The sequence below is a fragment of the Peromyscus eremicus genome, chromosome 10 (genome assembly GCF_949786415.1).
Source record: "Peromyscus eremicus chromosome 10, PerEre_H2_v1, whole genome shotgun sequence".
Classification (NCBI taxonomy): Eukaryota; Metazoa; Chordata; class Mammalia; order Rodentia; family Cricetidae; genus Peromyscus; species Peromyscus eremicus.
In genome coordinates, this window is record NC_081426.1 from 9,239,521 (window position 1) to 9,261,562 (window position 22,042).

Sequence of the window (22,042 nt, forward strand, 5' to 3'; positions counted from 1 at the left end):
TGCCTACCTGTGCAGTACCATGTTTCCTGCCATGATGGTAATGGACTAAATCTGAACCTGCAAGCAAGACCCAATTAAATGTTTTCCTTCATAAGAGTTGCTGTGGTTGAGCCGGGCGGTGGTGGCACACGCCTTTAATCCCAGCACTCGGGAGGCAGAGCCAGGCGGATCTCTGTGAGTTCGAGGCCAGCCTGGTCTACAGAGTGAGTTCCAGGAAAGGCACAAAGCTACACAGAGAAACCCTGTCTCGAAAAACCAAAAAAAAAAAAAAAAAAAAAAAAAAAAAAAAAAAAAGAGTTGCTGTGGTCATGGTGTCTCTTCACAGCAATGGAAACCCTAAGTCACACTCCTCCTTCTAGCAGAACCTGATATGAGTTCCTGTGTTGATTTAAATCTCCCAAGGCAAGCTGAAAGTCAGATACTATGGGGATAAGTAAGACAACGCAGACGACCTGTTGGGGAAAGTGTGAAAAGTCAACTAACATTCCTGGTCACCACAAAGTGTACACAAAACAAGGTTTCTGCATGCCTGAAACACAGCCATTGTTTATGTCTCAGCAGGACAGGTACAAGGAAGAGAGATGCTACTTGGTCTGTCACTGGCAACTGCCCTGTTGGCTAATCATTATTTTGTAAGCCATGATTTATGCTGGAGGATACACATTACAAACAGATGCATATTCCTCATGATAGGCCAGGCAACTGTGGCTAGCTAGGAAGAGTGTTAAAGAATACAAAGAGTCAAACAGTTAATAATATGGCCCCTGTTCTTGTTTTCATTCTTCAAGGAACAAGCAAATATTTCAAATATGACCAAGTTATTTCCTCCCTCACATGCGTATATCTTTAGCAAGTGTCAAAGAAAGAGGCACCTCCTTTTCTACACTGAAGCAGGCTAGTTACTAGAGAAAAGGTGCTTGGCTGATATTTATTTATTTAGGGGTGTGTGTGTGTGTGTGTGTGTGTGTGTGTGTGTGTGTGTTGTGTTTGTGTCTGCATGTGTGCTACACACATGCATGCAAGTGCTTGTGGAGGACAGAAGATGTCATCAAGTCCTCAGGAACTGGAGGTGATTGTGAGACACCATGTCAATGCCGGGAACTGAACCTGCATCCTCTGCAAGAGCAGACAGTCCTTGTAACTGCTGAGTTGTGTCTCCAGCCCACATGTGTTTTTGAAATAAGAAATGGGACACAAATAGTGCCTGATAATTATTTAAGGGGCTTCTCAGTAGGTATGGCTCAAAACAGTACTATATTCCGTATTTACGAGAAAGTGAACTTGTGGGCTGGGGAGACAGCTTGGCTGTTAAAGTGCTTACCAAGCACGAGGACCAGAGTTCAGATTCCAGAGCCTAGGTCAATGCCAGGTCAGAGGATGGTGGCCTGCCTGTAATTCTAGCCTTGGAAAATGGAGACAAGGAATGCTGGCTAACTAGACTCACCATTTGGCAAGTTCTGTGTTTGAGCAAGAGACCCTGGCGCTGACTCAAAGAATAAGATATAAGAGCCACAGAAGATGATTCCTGTCAGCAGCCTTGGGCCTGGGTACACACATGTGCACACACACACATGCAAACACACATACAAACATGCACATCTCACACATACATATACATGAAAAGAAGAAAATCATTTTAAAAATAGACTAAACTAATTTCAGAGATAGAATATCATAGTTATATATATATATATATATATATATATATATATATATATAATATTAAAGATCAGTACTTTTTGTTGAAAAGACTGAATCATGGTACAAAAACTTCAGTCTTACCCAATGTTTTCTTTTCTTGGAGAAAGAGATCAATGTACCATTTTGGGGGATATTTAAAAATAGCACCCCAAAGTTGCAAAGGAATATAAAGAAATACCCAGCTGCTCTCATGTAAAACAGAGGCCTTAGTGATACTGTGACTCTCTGGCTCCACTGCTACTGTCTTTGGACTGACATTTGTACCCATTACCCTGCCCAGAAGATTGCCAAACTGCACGAGTTGGCACAGCCTGAAAGCTGGGTTCTTACCAGTTTACTCCTATGTGGCAAGTTTTGGCAACGGGGCTGCTCTTCCTCATTTTGTTCCAGCATTTGTGTCTGGCAGGTTCTGCCTCCTCATAGCTTCCCGGTCTTTGATCTGTTTGGTATGGAGGTGTTTTCATTGCACACCACACTATGGAGAGGGAGTGTTTTCATGGCTATCTGAGATTTATTTTTCTTTGCCTGTCCCATCTTATTTTATTATTTCAGAAGTTATTATATTATTTTGTTCATACTAAATATAACCATCAGAATTATTTTGAGGAACACACATACTGGATATGTGTGTATCTAGTTATCCAGAACTTATTCTTACTATTGAAAACACAGGAGAAATGAAGCTAAGGTCAGTTTATCTAATCAAACACACTTCAGGAGAAAGAAACAATAAGCCATGGTCAAGAATCTCTACTAATTTTATAAGATAGTAAATTCATTTAATTGTGTAAAATCTTTCTCAGAAAGGGCTCCCAATTCCAATTCAAACCTTTGCTGCAATAATCCCTGGAACTGACCACTTATTTACAATGTGCAAATCATCTGTAATAGCTGTACTCTCCTTGATTTATTCAGCATTGTGGAATGGAACTTTACCACTATGAAATTATCTCCAGTAATTTGAAGACTCAGACTGAGAGCATAGTATAGATCTATTGATCTATAAACTCAGGGGTGATATTGAGTTGATCTATAATGGCACAATGGCATGTGACTGTCATCTATTTTGATTAATGTTTTAGCTGTACTGTTAGTATTTTAAATATCTACATTAAAAATATTTTAAAATTTTGTTTTATCAGTGTGGTGGTTTGAATAAAAATGGCCCCCATAGGCACATAGGGAGTGGCACTATTAGGAGGTGTGGCTTTGTTGGAGGAAATATGTCACTGGGTGTAGATGAATTGATAACTGGGGGTGGGCTTTGAGGTTTCAAATGATCAAGCTTGGCCCAGTGTCTCTCTCTTTCCGCTGCCTGCCTAAATCTCTGAATGTTAAGAGGCCCAATTAAATGTTTTCCTTTATAAGAGTTGCAGTGGTCATGGTGTCACTTCACAGCAATAGAAACATTAACTAAGACAGAAGTTGGTACTAGGAACTGGGATATTGCTGTGATAGGCCTGACCATATTTTTGTTTGGAAGAATATGGAACACTTTGGGACTTTGGACTAGAAAAGCAATTGAGTGCTTCAAGTAGGGCTTAATGGGCCATACTTGTAGGAGCTGAGGGCGATTTGAACTGTGGGGCCCTGGCTCAAGATGTTTCAGAGGATAAGGATATTAGTGTGTGGCCTAGAGACTGTTTTTGTGATATTTTGGCAAAGAATGTGGCTGCTTCTGCCCTTGTCCAAAAAATCTGCCTGAGGCTAAATTGAAGAGCTGTGGATTAAAAGCTTAGACTGTGGACATGCTGAGCAAGGAAAGTTACAAAATGTACAGTTTGAGGAGAAAAGGAGGCCTAGAGAGGCCATTGTGTAAAGCTGTAAAGGTGAAGCCTAGATTGCCTTAGAGACTTCAAGATGTTAGAGATGCCAGAGCTGTGGGTTACCTACTGAAGAGAGTTACTAAAAGGGAGTGGAATCAACCCAAGAGAGAGAAGTGTGTTGCAGTCAACGAAGCTGAAAGGAGTTGGAGATCTGAAGAGCACTTTGACACCAGACATGAGATGTAGGGTTTGGAGTTTGCTCACCTGGTTTTCCATCTTGCTTTCACCCAGTCTTTCCTCACTATGCTCCCTTTCCTCCCTTTTGTAATAGTAATGTACATCATGTGCCATTATATATTGAAGTATGTGATATGCTTTTTTATTTTGATTTTACAGGGGATTACATTTAGATTGCATGAATCCCAGAAGAGACTTTAAACTTTGAACTTTTTTTTTTTTTTTTTTTTTTGGTTTTTCGAGACAGGGTTTCTCTGTGTAGCTTTGCGCCTTTCCTGGAACTCACTTGGTAGCCCAGGCTGGCCTCGAACTCACAGAGATCTGCCTGGCTCTGCCTCCCGAGTGCTGGGATTAAAGGCGTGCACCACCACCGCCCGGCCAAACTTTGAACTTTTAAACAGTGCTGATACTGTGACAGACTGAGGATTTTTGAAGTTGGACTATGATATGCCCACAAGCCTGTGGGGGTCAGGGAGCAGAATGTGATGCTTTGAATGAAAAACAGCCCCCATAGGCACATAGGGAGTGGCACTATTAGGTGTGACTTTGGAGTAAGTGTGGCTTTGTTGTAGGAAATATATTACTGGGGGTTAGGCTTTGAGATCTCAGATACTCAAACCAGGCCCAACGTTGCTGCTCTCTTCCTGCTACCTCTCCACACCATGTCTACTTGTATGCTGCCATGATTCCTGCCATGAGGATAATGGACTAAACCTCTGAATTATAAGAGAGCCCCAGCTAAATGTTTGCTTGTAAGATTTGCTGTGGTCGTGGTGTCTCTTCACAGCAGTAGAAACCCTAAGACAATAAGTGTTTTGCTCACATGTATGTCTATGTACTATGTGCATGCCTGTACCCACAGAAGCCAGAAGAGTGTGTTGGATCCCCTGAAACTAGAATTACAGGAAGATTTGAACCATGATGTTGGTTCTGGGAATTGAACCTGGGTCCTCTAGAAGAACAGCCACTGCTCTCTTAATGGATAAGCCATCTCTCTAGCCCCAAATACCTACAATTTAATGGCATTGCCTGTAATATATTCTTGAGTTCTGGGTGCCTAATCATTCAGTATTACTTAAGAATAATAATCGGCCATGCTGAATCCTCTGTGGATGATGTCTGTACACAAGCCCCTATATCTGCCTGGATTTAAAGGTAGACAAGAGTGTTCTCTTGCTTCTATCAGCCAGGCCCAGGTTAATCCCAGAACTCAAGAAGAGGCAAAGGCTGGAGAATCATGGGTTTAAGGCTAGCCTGGGTTACATAAAGAGTGGTGGGATTTAGCATACAGTTTAGGTTCTGGCATAGTGCCATCACAGGCCAATGTCCAAAACTTCCTTATGACTAACTTTACAGATTTGCCCTTGGACAACCTGGATAAAAAAAAATTTTAAAAAGAATATACTGTATTGTTAGGCTTTTAAAAAAAGATTATTTTAATGCTCAGATAGAATCTCACATTACAGTCTGGTTTGGTTTCAAATTTACAATCTTCCTGCTTCTGCCTCCCAAGAATTGGGTTTACAGGTACTTGCCAGTGTAGCCCACTGGAGTACTGACTTACTAATGCAGCTTTTCTACGTTTTCACATCAATCTAAGAATTTGTAATAGTAGGTGGGGGGGGGAGTGACCTTTAAAAAGATCAAGTTTTAAGTTTCTTTTAGAATTATCATATATATTCTTTTATAATTATCATATATATGATACACACACACACACTTACATGGTATAATTCTCAATCTAAGGAAAGTCAGGTTTGCAAGAAATAGTTTACAGTTTTTGTTGTTTATTAAACGTTGCAATGTTATTTATTAAGTGGTACTGTTTACCATGCGAGAGAGGCCTCGAGGCACAACAAAACCCACTACAGGAGTTTATTAAGGGGAGGGAATAGAAGGGGTGTGCATAGGCCTATGGAATGACCGTGTAGGAAGAGAGGGAAGGAAGAGGTGGAACCTGCTTTTATATGAGCATATGGGCTTACGAAGTTATGCCACACATGCACATAGATTACGTGATCACGGGTTACATAGGACGTAGGGCCCTGGGATGACTAAGCATCTTGCCTGGCTACTGGACAGCGCACGTGTGGTCATGTAGCTGGGGGAGTGGCTAGGAATTCTAACAGTTTTCCATTGCTCTACCAGACCTCATCTTTAAGCTCCGATGTCAAAAGGGGTGGTAAATGCTCAATCGTGGTCTGTATGGCTGAGACTGCATCAAGAGAGAGGGCTTACGCCGCCTCTGGGTGTCAAGGACAGGAGATGAAACACTAGGTTCTGGCCTTCTTGAGACTTTGAGTACATCTTTCTACAAAAGCATCTACTCTCTGGCTGCTTCTGAGTTCATCCTGGGTTATGGTCAAGGCTCCTTATGTGATGTCTCCCTAACACCTTGGGTACCTTTTTAGGGAAGTGGGAATTGTGTTGAATCCTCCTGAACCTCAATGGTTCTTTATAAGTTTGCACACTGTCCAATATGGTAGCTACCTGCCAGTTACAGCTATTTATATTTGTAGTAGTTGCAATGAAATAATACTAAAACTTGAACTACTCTACTATTAACCAGGTTTCAAGTGCCCAGATAGTATCAAGTAGTTTATGGGTATCTACTGGATAGGTAAGTTAAGAATATTTGTTCATCACTGAAAGTTTGATTGGACTGTGTTGTTTTAAAGTTCTAGTAGGTTGGCCTAGATACATGGCTCAGTTTGGCCTGATCCTTTATTTTCTAAGGGGTTTGTACATCGTTAGGCTTCTAATAGGAAAGAGTTGTATCTCTCAGCTCTCCCAGGTAGAAACCACCATTTCAGTTAGCTTTCCCAGAATACGGTGATAATAAATACTGTTGTTAGGGATTTATTGACATGTAGGCTCTTACTACATTTTCTCCAACTTTCTTTCTCTTCCAGCCCAGGATATCTATTTTCATCTAATTGAAAATAGGTTTTGCTGTTATCCATACCAGCACTGTCCTCTAGCAATACAGGGCAGGCACATACGGAAAGACATTTTGGGACTTGGGCTGTGTTTAGTGGTAGTGCTTGTCTAGTACATGCAGGGCCCTGGATTCAATCCCCAGTACTGCAAAACAAAAACAAAATAATCAAAAATACTTACATTGTTTTATAGCATCCAGAATAAAAAAAGTAAAGGAACAGGTGAAATTACTTGTAATGTTTAACTCAGTATATCCAAAATATGATAATGTCAAAGTGTAATCAATGTAAAATAGTGAATAAGGTATATATTATGTTCTCTTATATACAGTGATTCTCTGCAAATACTGCATATTTTATACTTACAACACAAATCAATTTGGATTAGTCACACTGTGTTTAGGTCACTTGTGACTAGAGGCTATTGAGTGAAGCAATGAAACTTTCCACCTAGATTCTATTCCATTATTCTCCAAGGCTAGGTTTTGGATCTCAAGGCAGTGAGGATCCTGTTTTTCTACATTCTCTTCTATTTTTTCCCTGAAACAATGAGCAAAGGCCAGCTTAAAAGGAGTGGAGATGTAATGCTAAGGTCAGCTTGGGGTGAGATGTTGAAGAATGCCACAGTGTAAAAGGAAATACTTTGAAAAATTATAAAAACCATTGGTCAAAATTTTAAAAGCATTAGTTTGCCATAGTGAGATTTTAGTTATAAAAATTGCTATAGGATAGTTGGGATTATGTATTTTGGGTATGGCTTTACAATAATTCCATCAGTAGTTATAAACTGCAGTAATATTTTTGTGTACAGCACAACTGCTATGGTAACTGGAAAAAACAAATGCAAATATCTGTAGTGTTGTTATCTGGAATAAAATTTATTCTAAAGACTAAGGCACAAATCCCATTAGTAGTTAAATCCTGCAATAATACTGCTAACAATTTTACCGTAAAAACTGTAAAACCCAAATATAAGAATTTTGTCACCAGGGAAGATAACAATAAAGCAAGCCCATGGCTGCATTCCCTAACTGAGAAATCTTCATTTGGGGGGCTTCTGACGAAAACAGCTGGTCCATCGAAAATAATTTGGTCTTTTTCTAAACCTTCTATCACAAAGAAGATTTAAGATTTGTGGGTGGTGTTTCCCACCTATTGCATTTTATGCTTGATGGTACTTAACAGGCAAAATTTAATTTTTAAGAAGTATTGACTCTACAGTTCAGTAAAACTAAAATTTTGCAGCCAGCAACCCAAGGTCTATTGTGATGCAAATCAAGCCTGGGACAGAGCTGAAGATAAATCAAGGCCCCCTAAAGAGGGGCCTAGGGAAGGGGCAGCAGAAACACGGCAGGGACCCTGGAAGGAGGAGCAGTCATCAGAGTGTACTTGGTGACAGGCAGGGGACATGGAGCCTCCAGGAAAAAAGTAACTTGTAGCTTTGCCAAAAGATCCTAGCTAATAGGCATGAAGGGTGGTCATGAGGATTGAAGGGAAGTAAATACTAAGTAATTATCATAAAGTCACAAATCCACCAAGATTATTGGTATGCATTTGTATCCACTGAGTTAATGTGAGAATAATAATAATGTCAAATGTACTTACTGTCTGTGAGCCCTTAGCTTTTCAGGCAGAGACGTGTCATACCAAGTAGTTATTGCTCAGGTATTCTTGAAAATGTTTTGCTTTTTTCTTGTTTAAGTTTGCTATTAAACATAACAATATACACTATTAATTATCACTTGACCACTTACTTTGTGACAGGCACTTTATGTTCACATAGTCCATCTTTTTAAGATCCCATAAAGATGGGTATGTTTCCTGGTTTTATAGGCTGGGAAATTCCATCTCAGAGAGGTTAGGAAATTTCTCTTGCATGCACACTGAAGATCTCTCTCTGAAAATTCTTTGAGAATAGAAACTGTAACTTTGAGGTACTATTAATAGTATTTAATGTGATCGATATTTAGTTGGTACTTAATTATAGGCTAAGCAGACCAAACCTTAGAATAGTCTGCATTTAAAGTTCCCCAATCAATTTAGTCGCTAGACAGGTGATTTTTAAAAGTATTGTGGGGCAAAGTTGCTGCTCCTTGCGGTTGTCAGCAGACAGCCCCGTGCACTTGAGCTCCCCGGCAGAACATCAGGGGCCACTCTTAACTTCTTCCCTTGGTCTGCAGACATTTTAACTCTTTCCATAGCTACCTTGGTGGCTAGAAAGAAACGTAAGTTTACATTCAAGAAAAATACTCGGCTGGGTATAGTGGCACACACCTTTAATCCTAGCACTTGGGAAACAGAGACAGCCAGATCTCTGTGAGTTGGAGGCCACCCTAGTCTACATAAAGAGTTCCAGGTCAGTTGGGCTACATAGAAAGACCCTGTCTCAAAATTAACAACAACAACAACAACAAAACAAAACACTACTGGTCTCTTGAATTTTTCTACAACTTGAGGAAGATCCTTATAGATCTACCTATCCTTCCTTCCTTCCTTCCCCCTCCCTTTCCCATTGCTCTTTAGATAATTTCTTTACAATAAAGTGCCCCCTTTGAGGAAGGGAAAGAATATTAAAAGAACCCAGAGTGACTACATTAGAATATTTGAGAATCTATGATAGAGTAGTAAATAAAGTACAAAAACCTGATTATCAAGTGAGTTCTTGAAGGATAGTTTAGATGAACATAGTTTGACTATTTCTAAAATTATCCATTAAAAAGGTCTATACACATAATATCTATTAGTGAAGCAGAATATATTAGTATCTGAGATCCTACTGACTGTAGGAAGCAACCTAGAAGCAACAGCTGAGAACCTGGAAGTGCATATACAATAAGAATACATCATTTTGGTTTTTTTACATTCTAGAATTAAGACATAACAAGTGATAACTATACCACTTCCTATAAAGCACACGTTTTTGTTTTTGTTTTTTTATATTATTAGATTGCTTTCTTTTCCTGAAAGTGAAAGCAGAAGTTGGTAGTGGGTTCAAGGCTCCTGTCTTCCCATCTCTCCTGAATGTACACTTCCTAACTTTTCTCTTGATCCCCATTCTATACAGATGATCTCACATCAGCCTACTTTCCCCTCCTTCAAATCCTTCCCAGAACCCCAATAACTTCCAAGTCATTTTTAAAATCTGCCTCCCACTTTAATAAGATTAGGAACGAGCCTGGAAACATTTGCCCGTTTTCGTGCTCTCATTTCCAATGTGCTCATTCTTTGCCGAGTGTTTTGCTTTTTTGACTGTTCCTTCACAGTCCTCTCCCCCATCCCTTCCTCTCTCTCCTTTCTATTTTCTTTACCTGCCCTCTCCTGTGTCCCGTCTCCCCTTCTCCCATGGAGCCACATTCCTAGCCTCCTTCTCAGTTTCTTACTCTTACATTACCGTTTATTACCCAAAGCTATAATTTTATTCTTAGTTCTTTGTATCAGAGGTCTGTGAAACATCTAAGACTGAAAGTAAATCTTTGTGTTTTGGGATAGGGTATTTTCTGCCCCTTGAGAAAGTGTCTATAGCTTTCACATCCTCAAAAGGGATCTTAGAGCTAGGCAGTGCTTCACACCTGCGATCACAGGGATGCACACCTGAGATCCCAGAAGTCTCAGCACCCTGAAGCACCCTGAAGGTTGAAGCAGGAAGATCATGAGTTCGAGGCTAACCTCTGGATGTATAGCCAGACACTATCTAAACAAAACAAACAAAAATCCATTTGGGCTGGTGCACTCCTATAATCCCAGCACTCAGGAGGCACAGCAGAGGCAGAAGGGTCATAGTTCAAGGCCAGCCCTGGGCTACAACAGAGTTCCAGGCCATCCTGAGCTGCCAGAGACTTTACTCAACAGGACTAAACACCACTCCTCTCCCTTGCCTTTAACCACCCTTTTAACATAGTCAACCACTCCCAAATCCACCCACAGCTCATACCGGAGGATAATGAGACCGCAAACGAACACGGGAATGCAAGATTCAAAGAAATGCTGAGAATGAGAACAAGAAGAAACTGTACTGTAAACATTTTATGTCCAGCTCAGCTTAATGAATCTTACTGTGGACGGCCTTGAACCAGGGGCGGGGGCCTGCAAGGTCAAGGAAAAAACTGAGAAAGAATAGAGTGAAATAAGGGCTGTGTGTGCAAAATCGCTGGCTGCTAGAGACACAGGAGAGGAGCGCCCAGGTCCTGGGTGGCGATGGGAGAGAAGAGGAGAAAAAACACAGCACCTCGGGGTCCCTGGCCGCCGCTAGAACCAGACCAAGCTCCGTTCCTATAGCTGAAGCCAGAAACCCCGCCCGGCAGCCACGGCGCCTTTGACGGACAGCCACCTTCCGCAATCGCTTTCCAGTTCACTATAAACACTCCTTACTTCTCCCGCTGCCCTCTCTCAATCATTCAAGGGAATGGGCGGGATCGTCCTTCGTGATTTCCAATTTTTTTTTTTTTTAAGAAAAGGAGGGTAGACCCGGCGGGTTCCACCTCAAGAAAAAACACTCCGCGGGCTAGGGGTGGAGCCCGGATGACGGGCACGAAGATCTGCCAATGAAGAGCCCCGACAGCCCTAAGGCCCGCCCTCCAGGGAGGCGGGGCCCGCTCAGGCTCAGCCAATGGCGGCGGTGCGGACAGAGGTTGAGCCGCTGTGGGTAGGGTTAGTGTGAGAGGTGCGGCGGGGGAGGTAATGATGGTGGTGGCGGCCGAGGAAGGCGGGGGAGGGGGCTCTGGGCGCTGAGCCGCGGCTGAGGCAGGGCTGGCTCGGGGGGCGGGGGACGGGGGACGGTCGCAGGGCGCTGCGCCGGGAGGGGGCGGGCGTCGTCCACCGGGAGGCTGCAGACCCCGGCTCCCGCGAGCGCCGCGCCGGGCTTCGCTGTTCCACGCGGCTCCGGCGGGGATGGAGGACTCGGTGGCAGCGGCTGCTGCGGCGGCGACGGAGGAGCGGCTCTGAGGAGGGGACAGCGGGATTAGAGGTGTGAGGAGGGCTTAGAGTGGGCGAGCGGAGGGGCCGGGGCTCGGGGACCGGGCTGGGGGTCCACCGGCAGCGTCTGGGTGACAGGGACGGCGGCTGGCAACGCCTGTCTCTGCGGAGAGAGCCAGGGGTCTGCGCTCGGTGCGTGAGGAGACGAGGCTTGGGCCGGCTGCTCCTGATGGGGGAGGGAGGCACCGCACCCCGCACTGCCCGCTGGCCCGGCTGGTCATTGCTTCAAGCCCAGGCAGGAGTTTCCATTCCCCTCCTCCTGGCAGCCAAGGTGAAGGAGAAGCAAAGTGGCCGGGAGCTGGGACCTTGCCCTCCCTCTGCCGCGAGGTTTCCCTCCACTCTAGTTCTCCATCCATTTCCCTCTCCTACTGAGCCAGCGTTTCTCCCTGCACCCCAGTTTGTTCTAAGCACATATTCGAGGCTGTTAATTGTCGGCTGAGAAATAAAGTTTATTTAAAAATACTCCACTCCTCCCGCTGACTGGTGGTGGACATTAATCAGCATCCCCGACTTTCCCGCCCTGTTCTCCCTTCCGTGATGCTAGGCAGGGAAGGCAGGGCCCGGCTGGGCTGGCAGCTCCCGATGGTTGGTGCTGACAGCCTGGTGTATCTGCCTGCCTTCGGTGTGATTTGTCATTTCTTCCTCGGTATCTTGCGTCCTTGATGTTACTGGCTTTGGGGCCGGTGTTTTGTTTCATTGTTTGAGAAACACACAGATAGCAGAGGTTGTTGCAGTCTTATCTAACACTTCTTAGGCTTCTGTCCTCATGCTCTCTCTTTTTGTCTGTGTTTTGCTTCTCAGTTCTCCAGAATACACGTCACAGAGGTGGAGTGGTGATGTCTCCATGAGGGAAGCTCCTCTCACTCACCGTGTCATGTCTCTCAACGGTTCCTGACTGGGCCGCTCATCTAAGATAGGATTTACCCTGTGAAACAGGGAGAAGACTTATGGACTCCAAGCATCGTTTCAAGTTCTAGCTTTTTTCTCTTTTGAAAGTACAGACATATATGCAAAGCTCTTGTGCTTTGGACCCTCTGCTTTATTAAGGCCGCCGTGTTGCTAATCCAGAACTGTTCCAGTCTCCTGACCCATCACCATGGCTTCAGTTTGGAAGAGACTGCAGCGAGTGGGAAAACATGCCTCCAAGTTCCAGTTTGTGGCCTCCTACCAGGAGCTGATGGTTGAATGTACAAAGAAATGGTAAGATGTGGTGGGGTAGAGATTGATGGCTTGTTGCCAAAACACGCTGTTGCTTCAGCGTTGGGTCTCTTGGTAGCAGATTTACCTTTCAGTGATATACAAATATTTAGAAGCTAGGCAGGGAGCAGATGACTCTAACAAGTACTGTGTGCGTGCTGTTGCTGCTGGTACTGTCCCTGTGGATTTTAGTTACTATATTTCAGAGTATCTCAGAGGACTACAACTGAGAACACACCTGAGGACCGAAGTTTGAGTCGTAGGGTCATTTATCATCAGTGTAAGAGTAACTTTAGTTTTATAACTTTAAATGAAGATGGTTATGCGCATGTTTTAATCTAACATGTATCTTAATATAGAAGTTTATATTGTATAGGCTGGTGGTTTTATTTTGTTCTTATTTTTCATTTATATTTAGAGGATTTTTTTCAGTATTTGAATAATGGAATGCCAGTCTACACAACCTTAGAAATTCTTTTGTGAAATGCTTAGTCAGGCAACTGTATTTTCTTTTTAATTGCCTAATGGGATACATTTCTTGGCAGGATTTAAGGAAGCAATTAGTAGCAGTGGTCTATGATTTGCCTTTTTCCATTTGAGCAAAGTAAATTTAGTGCTTTCTTTTACTGCTGTGAATGATAAGAAACAAGAATTCTTACTTAGTGAGGGGAAAAAAGTTAATCTTAAGCAAATGGTCCTTTGAGTTTTGATTTATTATAGCTATTAAGCACTATTACCACAAAATAAGTCCATTTCATCAAGGACTGTAATCTCATGTTGGTAATAAGCTCCCTTTCTAACACCCTTTTCTTTGCTAAAGAAAATAGCTTGCTTCATCCTTGCATTCTTAGTTTTATCTTGAGTTCGTTAGGACATCATTTTAAAATCAATTCAAGAAATATATGCAATGTCTAGCTAGTTTATACCAGGTACTGTTGATTTAGAGACAGAGGGCATCCTCCCTGCCCTCAAGGAGCGTACAGGGCAGAGTAAGACATTGATATAAGTAAACGCGATGTGATAGATACAGGAATGCAAATATATATATGTTTTAGGGTTTCCACCCAGTTGGCTAAACTAAGGATGTTACTTTTCTGTAATTCAGTTCCCAAAGATTAAATCACTTAATTCTGTAACATGATTAGAACAGTGGCAGGGACATAGTAAGTGCGCATTAAGTATCAGTGTTATCTATAGAGTTCATAGAGTAGGAAACAAGAATAATACTAGTAAGGGTAAGGGGTGGTGTCTTCAGTTGCTTTCCTGGGATCCAACCTGAGTTTTATTATTTTTCAGTTAATTTTTTTTTTTTTTTTTGCTTATTTTTATTAGGGTAGTCTGGCCAGCCAGTACGCCTTAGGGATCGTCTCTCTCAACCTCCCCAGCAGTAGGTTCACAGACAGTATGCCACTGCGGCTGCTTTTGTGCTGGGGAGTGAGTTCAGGTTCTCACGCTTGTGCGCCAGCGCTTTACTGCCTGAGCCATCTCTCCAGCTGCAGGCTGAATCTCAGAGTAGTAACCGTACAGCCAGCAGAGAGGAAGGAGCGAAGAACACTAGAAATTCTCTGTGTTTAGACAACCTATAGCCGGATGCATGCTGGGAATTCAAGTAGTAAGGTTTGATATCATGAGGCTTTAAGTGTAGCATGAGGCTTGGGTGGACTGGTACACACCTACCTGTAATTATAGCGTAGGCTGAGGCAGGAGGATATCGAGTTTGAGGCCAGTTTGGGATATAAATTCCAACCCTGAGGGGATTGCAGTGTGGTAGGGCATTTGAAAGCCTGGAAGGACTCAAATCATAGAAAGTCATACATTCGTATAAATAGCTTGGGTCTTAGAGCGTCAGTGACGGGGTCACTGGAAGTTTTGAGATGGAGAAACGTTTAGGTTTGTAATTAGGAAATTACCAGGACTGTGGTGTGGAGTACGGATCCTAGATGAGAGGGTGGGTGACGGAGGCAGTGATGTCGGGGTAGCAGTTGAGCAGGTGAGGTGGAAAAGGAGTGAGGAGGACTCGCCAGTGCAGAGGGCGTGGAGAGACTCGATGGGACTCGATGGCCGTTTCAGTTGAGGAACAGGGAAGAGTGGTGAAAGGAGAGGGAAAGGTTTAGATTGGCACCAGGCTTCTGCCCGTAAAGGCTGCGTCTCTACTAACAAGGAAGGTGGTCCTGATGCATCCGATTCTTAACCTGGTAGTATCCTGGGAACATCTACTGTGAATCTAATTTGAATCACTGTCAGACCAGGCTGGCTTCAAACTCACAGAGATTCCTGAGCCTCTGCCCGATAGTTCTGGGATTGTGGGTGTGAGCCCCCATACTTGATTTGAATCTCACTTCTTTTTGTTTTCTTTATTGTAAGTAGCTTTCCCCCATACTCTATGTTCTGTTCATGGTTCCCCTCCCTCTACTCCTTCCAGTTCCTCCCGTCTGGATTCACACCCTTTCTAGCTCTCCGTAGAAAACCGGCTGATAGATAGAACAGTACAAACCATCGGAAGGAAGAGAGCCCGAGAAAAGGCACAGGAAACAGAGAGGCAGAAATACGCAGAGACACACGCGTTCGAACATTCAGGATTCCCATAAAAACACAAAGTCGGAAGCCATAATATATACGCAGAACCTGAAGAGTAAAAAAAAACAAAAAAAATTGATAAAAATAAATAAAATGAAAGTCAAAATGACAACTAAAGAAAAAAAAAAAAAAGCCCTGATATGACATGAGACAGGAACCTCCAAAGATGCTGTTGTTTTCTGTTGCCCATCTACCATTGAGCTTACAGCCCCTTCGGAGTAGTCTGTTTCCCCAGTAAGACTCCTTTGGAGAGGAAGTTTTCCATTTGCAAGTGGTTGTCTACTGGAGACATCTGGGTTAGGGATGGGGGCATTTGCACATTTATCCTCTCAGCTCTAGGACCATATGTGGTGCAGACCTCTGCAGGCCCTGTGCATACTGCCTTAAGTTTAACTGAACTTAGTCCTGCTGTGTTTCAAAGGCCTTATTTCCTTGTTTCCATCCCCCTGGCTTTTGCACTCTGCTTCCTCTTCAGCTGGGTTCCCTGAGCCCTGAGGGGAGGAATTTGATGGAGACATCCTCTTTAGGGTTGAGTGTTCCATAGGTCTCTCATATTGTCTTGTTGAGGTCTCTGTATTTGTTCTGACTGCTACAGGAGGAAGCTTTTCTGAGGATGGCTGAGCAAGGCACTGGTCTATGAGTATAGCAGAATGTTGTTAGAAGTCATTTGACTGCTACTCTGCTTTAGGAGACTGGTAGTGTTTGGTTGTCCCTTAGGTCCCTGGCCATTTAGTCTCAGGTTCTTGGCACCCAAGCAGTGTTGAGTACGGGTTCCGTCTCCTGGAGTGGGCCTTAAATCAGACATTGGTTGGTTACTCCAACAAGCTTTGTGCCACCATTGCGCTAGAGGACACCATTGTAGATCAAGGGCTTGTAGCTGGGTTAGTGTTTACGTTACTCTTGTGTTAGTGTGCAAAATACCTTCTGATACCAAGAATTCTAGCCGTTGGGGATGAAGACTCTAGGTAGGCCCCAGCTCCACTTCTCTGTTCAGCGAGTTGTGTAGATGTTGTTTTCAGCAGTAGGGCCTTGCCTTCCGTCAGTGGAGAGTTTGGGGTTCCCATGAATCTCATCTCTTAACTGCATGGAATATTCATGTTCTTTTTCAGTTAAAAGAAAATGAGTTTCTTGCTGGTTTCGGTGGTACACACCTAGAGTCTTAGGACTTGAAAGGTTGAGGCAGGAAGATGAGTTCAGGGCAGCCTCTATTACAGAGCCAATTGGAGGTCAGTATGGGGCTTACATGACACTCTGTTTCAAACAAACAAACAAAATCAGTTTCTCGTGGGTCATAGTGGCTTGCACCTGTAATCTGGTCACCAGGGAAGCTGCAACAGGAAGGTCACCCTGAAGTTAAGGCCATCTTGTTCTAGAGAGTGAGAACCTTTCTTTAAATATTAACCCCTACTGAAAAAGAAAAAAAAAATCAATTTCTTCCTCATAATCTGTAGTAGCATCCTTTATGTTCTAAGCTTGGGCAGCATTTAAGCCATTGTTAACACATCTTAAGGCAAATGCTCTAGTGAAAATCTGGCTATATTAGTTGAGTAGATAGCTTGATTACAGTTAGTTATGGTCATTAAGGGTCTAGCCTTCAAATCAGTCTATGATTACATGTGGACTTTATACTAGAGGCATTTGAATGCTCTGTAATTTTCAGATCTACAGTACCATACTGTGAAATCTCTCTTGCTTTCATTTAAGAATACGGCTCAGTGGCTGGGAGATGGCTCAGTGGCTGGGAGTACTTGCCGCTGGTGCTGCAGAGGATGCTGGTCCCCAGCACCCACATGGAGCTCACAGCCAGCTGTAACTTCAGCTCCAGGGGATCCATTGCCTTCTGACCCTCATATGCCCCAGATACACAGGTGGTGTACAGACATGCAGGCAAGCATTCATGCACATAAAGTAACAAAAAACTAAATGTTTAGTAAAAATATAGTTGAAAACTAACAAGATGATAGTGCCTGTGGAATAACATATCTATTTGCTAATAGGAATTTTATTTGTAAGTGGATCCTTAAGTAGAACTTTAAAGTATTTTTATTATGTAAAAATTGATTGTAATCATTTTTAGTTAACATTCCTTTTGCCTTACTTTTCTTAGAGTCCTTGTGAAAATACAAATCAGGCCCAATTTCTAAACTCATATCCTATAGTAGTCTTCTTTTTTTTTTTTTCATTCTCATTTAAATACTGGCCAGAACTCAAATTATTTTATGTGTGTACTAAATTTAAAATCTGTTTAAAGCATATAAAAATAGACTTGAACATATTGTGAGAACATTTTTATTAGCCATGTTTACCTTTTATTTATTATTTATTCATTTATTTATTTTTTGCAGTATAGGGATTAAACTCTGGGCCTTGTGCATGATAAACAAGTGCTCTCTACCACTCAGCTGTATTACTTTTATAATTTTGGATATTTGGAGATATGGAAGAAAAAAGTAGAGGGGGGAAATTTAGAGATGCAGGATCAAATACAAGCAAGTGGCATTAAAAAAAGTCCCAGAATCAGCTAGCCTGGGCTTCGGGGCTCACAGAGACTGAGCCGACACCCAGGAAGCCTGCCTGGGACTGACCTGGGCACTCTGTGTGTGACAGTTGTGTAGCCTGGTCCTCTTGTGAGACTGTCTCCAACTCTTTCACAGGCTTTGGGGACCCTACTCCTCATCCTGGGTCACCTTACCCAGCTTTAATACATGGAGAGGTGCGTAGTTTAACTACAACTTGTTATGCCATGTTTTGTTGATACTCATGGAAGGCCTTCCCTTTCCTAAACAGACACAGAGGAGAGGTAGATTGGGGAGTTAGAACAGAGGGAGGTTGGGGGAAGGAGTGGGAGGGGAGGAGATAGAGGAAACTGAGGCCAGGATGTAAAATGAATACATTTATTTATTTAAAAAAGCAAGTGGCATGAAAGATGAATTATAGCTGTAGAGAGGAAAAGAAGAAAAGTATGGTGTAAATTAAAGAAAGAATAAACTGTACAAAGAAAAGTGATATTCCATTAGGACTGTGCTTTGTGGGGTGGTGATCTGTGTATGTAGGTGCTATTTCTTTTTAGAACCTTGCTACTTAAAAATCTTCCCGAGACTCAGGCATTTGCAATACCCAGGAACCAGATCCACCAAATTACAATCTACATTTTAACAAAATCCATGGTATATACAATTTAAGGGACGGTATTTTAAGATTAATACTTTCAGGACCATTCTTGACTCTAAGGTAAAGTACATGAAAAATAAACTGTCTTCTGCAAGTATTTGCAAATCACTGGAATGAAGGTAGTAGGTGGGATGGGCTTCAGGAAAGGCACAATGTGTTGATGGAAGAGGTTAATGGGAAACTAGGGTACACTTTCTAAAGGAGGATGTAGTATTTCTGTGACTAAGGAGTGGAGAAGCATTTCCTGTGTTCTCTGGTCATGCCCACAGGGTATGTACCTGACAGAGGAGGATGAGTGTAAAATGAGCCCATCTGTTTTGCAGGTCTAGTCCACAAGCAGATGCAGGACTTCACCCTTGACCAGACTGGATTCTGTAGAGCAAAGTTCTGGGCTTTCTGTTCTCTCAACTTCCTTTCTCTTTATTGACCTTTGAAAGTGCTGGGCCTTTTTTTGCTCTGACTTGTGATCAGCTGGTCTCAACAGGGTCCAGTACCTGAGAGTGTAGTGGACTGCTACTGGGACTTAGGTCAGGAACTGAAAACAGAAGGACTTCCGCTTGTCTGAGAGAACAATCTCCCTGCCTTCTCCTTGCCACACCTTGATTGCCACAGAGGCAGTAGTGAGTTTGGAGATGGGGGGGTCTGCCCTCTTTCGTTGTGGCCCCGGGTCATTCAGTTATTAATCTTGGTTTAGGTGATGAACCTCTTGGCAAGATTGGCCATTGGAAATGAGTTTGAAAGCAGTGACTTTGCTGACATTTTCCTCTTGCTTCCTGTTGTGTTCTTCAGCTGCCTGCACACCTGTGGATTTCTGAAAGGCACCGTCACTATATGAGTTCTTATGTATGGTTACACAGGTGCTTAAGGAAACTGTTTAAAGTTGGCAGAGTATAGATAGGGTGTTAATTTATCTAGGTTGAAGAATTAAGTTCTGGTGAGAGCTCTTTAATATCTGACATGAACTATTATGTATGAACACATACTTTGTGTACATTTCTCTCCATCATCTCTATATGTGAACAACATTTTATCTATGGGTTTATAGTTCGTCTAATTCTTACTTTGGAGGACCAAAGAGTAATCAAAAGCTGTTCTCTAGAGTCCTAGAGTCAAACATTTATTGTTCTTTGTTTTCAATGTCATATACAAATTCATTTTCTTGTTTTTTATAAATATGACTGATTAAAATGTTCTTTTTGTGTATATATGTATGAATGCATGATTGTGTATGTGTGCACATGTACATGTGGATGTGTATGCACATGTGTGAGCATTCCTGAGGAGGCTGGTGGTTTTATGAGAACGGGTCTATCATTAAGCTCAGAGCTCACAAAACAGACTAGCTGGCCATGGATCACGGGGATTATATTATCTCCATCCCTCTCCCCTGTCCCAGGGCTAGAGTTACAGATGTGCTCCACATCTATCCCAGTGTTAGAGTTACAGATGTGCCCCTACATCTAGCCCAGGGCTAGAGTTACAGATGTGCCCCTACACCTGTCCTAGGGCTAGAGTTACAGATGTGCCCCCACACCTGTCCTAGGGCTAGAGTTACAGATGTACTCCACACCTGTCCCAGTGCTAGAGTTACAGATGTGCCCCATACCTGCCCCAGTGCTAGTGTTGCAGATGTTCTTCACACCTGTCCTAGGGCTAGAGTTACAGATGTGCCCCCACACCTGTTCCAGGGCTGGAGTTACAGATGTGCCCCCCACACCTGCCCCAGGGCTAAATTACAGATGTGCCCCCCCAACCTGCCCCAGGGCTAGAGTTACAGATGTGCCATCACACTTGGCTTTTTTATGGGCGTGTTAAGGGTGGAAACTCAGGTTAACGTTCTTGCATGGTAGACATGTTACTGAGCCATCTCCCTATCCTCTAAAATGTGTATTCTTTGTGGTGTGTGTGTGTGTGTGTGTGTGTGTGTGTGTGTGTGTGTACATAGGTACATGGGTGGAGGCCCAAGGTCAACCACGATTATAATTATTGTTCTTCAGGTGTTATCCACCTTGTTTTTGTTGCTGTTTTTTGAGACAGGTCTCTCACTTTGCCTGGAACTTGTGGATTAGACTAGACTGGCTGGCCATTGAGCCCTAGGGAACCATCTGTCCCTGCCTTCCCAGATCTGGGATTGCAAGTGTACATTCCACATCTGGCTTTTTTATGTGGGTTTTGAGGACTGAACTCAGGTTCACATGCTTGTATGATAGTCACTTTAACAGCTGAGCTGTCTCCCTAGCCCTATCATTTCCATTTTAAATATGTAATGAAATTACATGGTTCAAAATTCAAGAAGTAGGAAAAGATATATGTATGTCCTTAAAGTAACTCTTCAGTTGTTCCATTATTTCACACATCTTTTTTTTTTTTGGTTTTTCGAGACAGGGTTTCTCTGTGTAGCTTTGCGCCTTTCCTGGAACTCACTTGGTAGCCCAGGCTGGCCTTGAACTCACAAAGATCCGCCTGGCTCTGCCTCCCAAGTGCTGGGATTAAAGGCGTGCGCCACCACCGCCCGGCCTATTTCACACATCTTTATAACCCTTTTCACCTTAGGACTTGAAAAATAAAAACTAGTTCTTCTCACTGTTTAAGTTTGATACCGCTCTGATAACAGTTTAGTTTTCTCATTGGACACAGAAGGCTAAACATACTTTAAGTATTAAGTTTCATTTATAAAAGCCAAATTATATCAAGGAGTATTTGTTTCAGGCCAGCTTCTCTGGGTGGCTCAAGTGGGCATTTCTGTATTGACTAATAGAGTGATACAGTTTTACAGGAACCTGATGTAAAGATCTTTTGAGATAAGTTTGGAAAAGAAAAACAAATTAATTGGAATTGTGTGATGCAGTTTTAGGGCACCTGGAAAGGTGTGTCTGAAGAATTGTGAACAGTGATAAAAGGGGCAGGTGTGAGAGCCTTGTTAAAAAGTGTGGTGTGAAACCATTGGAAGATTGGGAGATTTAATCTGCTTTACATTTTCAAAATATTGTCTTGAATATTTTGCAGAATACACTCTGCCATCAGTAAACATAGAAGCTGGAATGTCACTTTGAAAGCCACAGTAGGCCATATGGTATAATGGTGGATGGAAATGGCTCAAGGGCGCACGCTCTACCTCTCCCCAACTCTCTCCCACAGCCCTTCTCCTCCTCTCTGTCTCCACCCCTTTTGTTCTGTTAATTACACACTGTTTGGCCTATTGCTCAGCCTTACTACTAACTAGCTCCTACTATTTAAATTAACCCATTTCTGTTAATCTATGTATTATCACGTGCCTCGTGGCTTTACCTTGTTCTAATACATCTTGCTCCTCTGGTGGCTGACTGAAGTCTGCTTCTGACTCTGCCCTTCTCCTGTATCTCTGCTTAGATTTCCCGCCTGGCTCTAACCTGCCTTTCTATAGGCCAAAGCAGCTTCTTTATTAACCAATGGTAATAAAACGTGTGTGTGTGTGTGTGTGTGTGTGTGTGTGTGTGTGTGTGT

The 22,042-nt window shown here is 42.8% G+C and overlaps 1 protein-coding gene across 12 annotated transcripts in view; it reads left to right on the plus strand.

Moving 5' to 3' along the window:
• The first annotated feature begins 12,670 nt into the window (after positions 1 to 12,670).
• Ehbp1 (EH domain binding protein 1) overlaps positions 12,671 to 22,042 on the plus strand; it is a 275,408-nt gene continuing 266,036 nt past the window's right edge. For all 12 annotated transcript variants that reach the window (XM_059275363.1, XM_059275366.1, XM_059275368.1 and 9 more), the window contains exon 1: positions 12,671 to 12,814. In XM_059275363.1, coding sequence (XP_059131346.1) covers positions 12,711 to 12,814 — 104 coding nt within the window. In that variant the 5' untranslated portion in view covers positions 12,671 to 12,710. The remainder of the gene's footprint in view (positions 12,815 to 22,042) is intronic.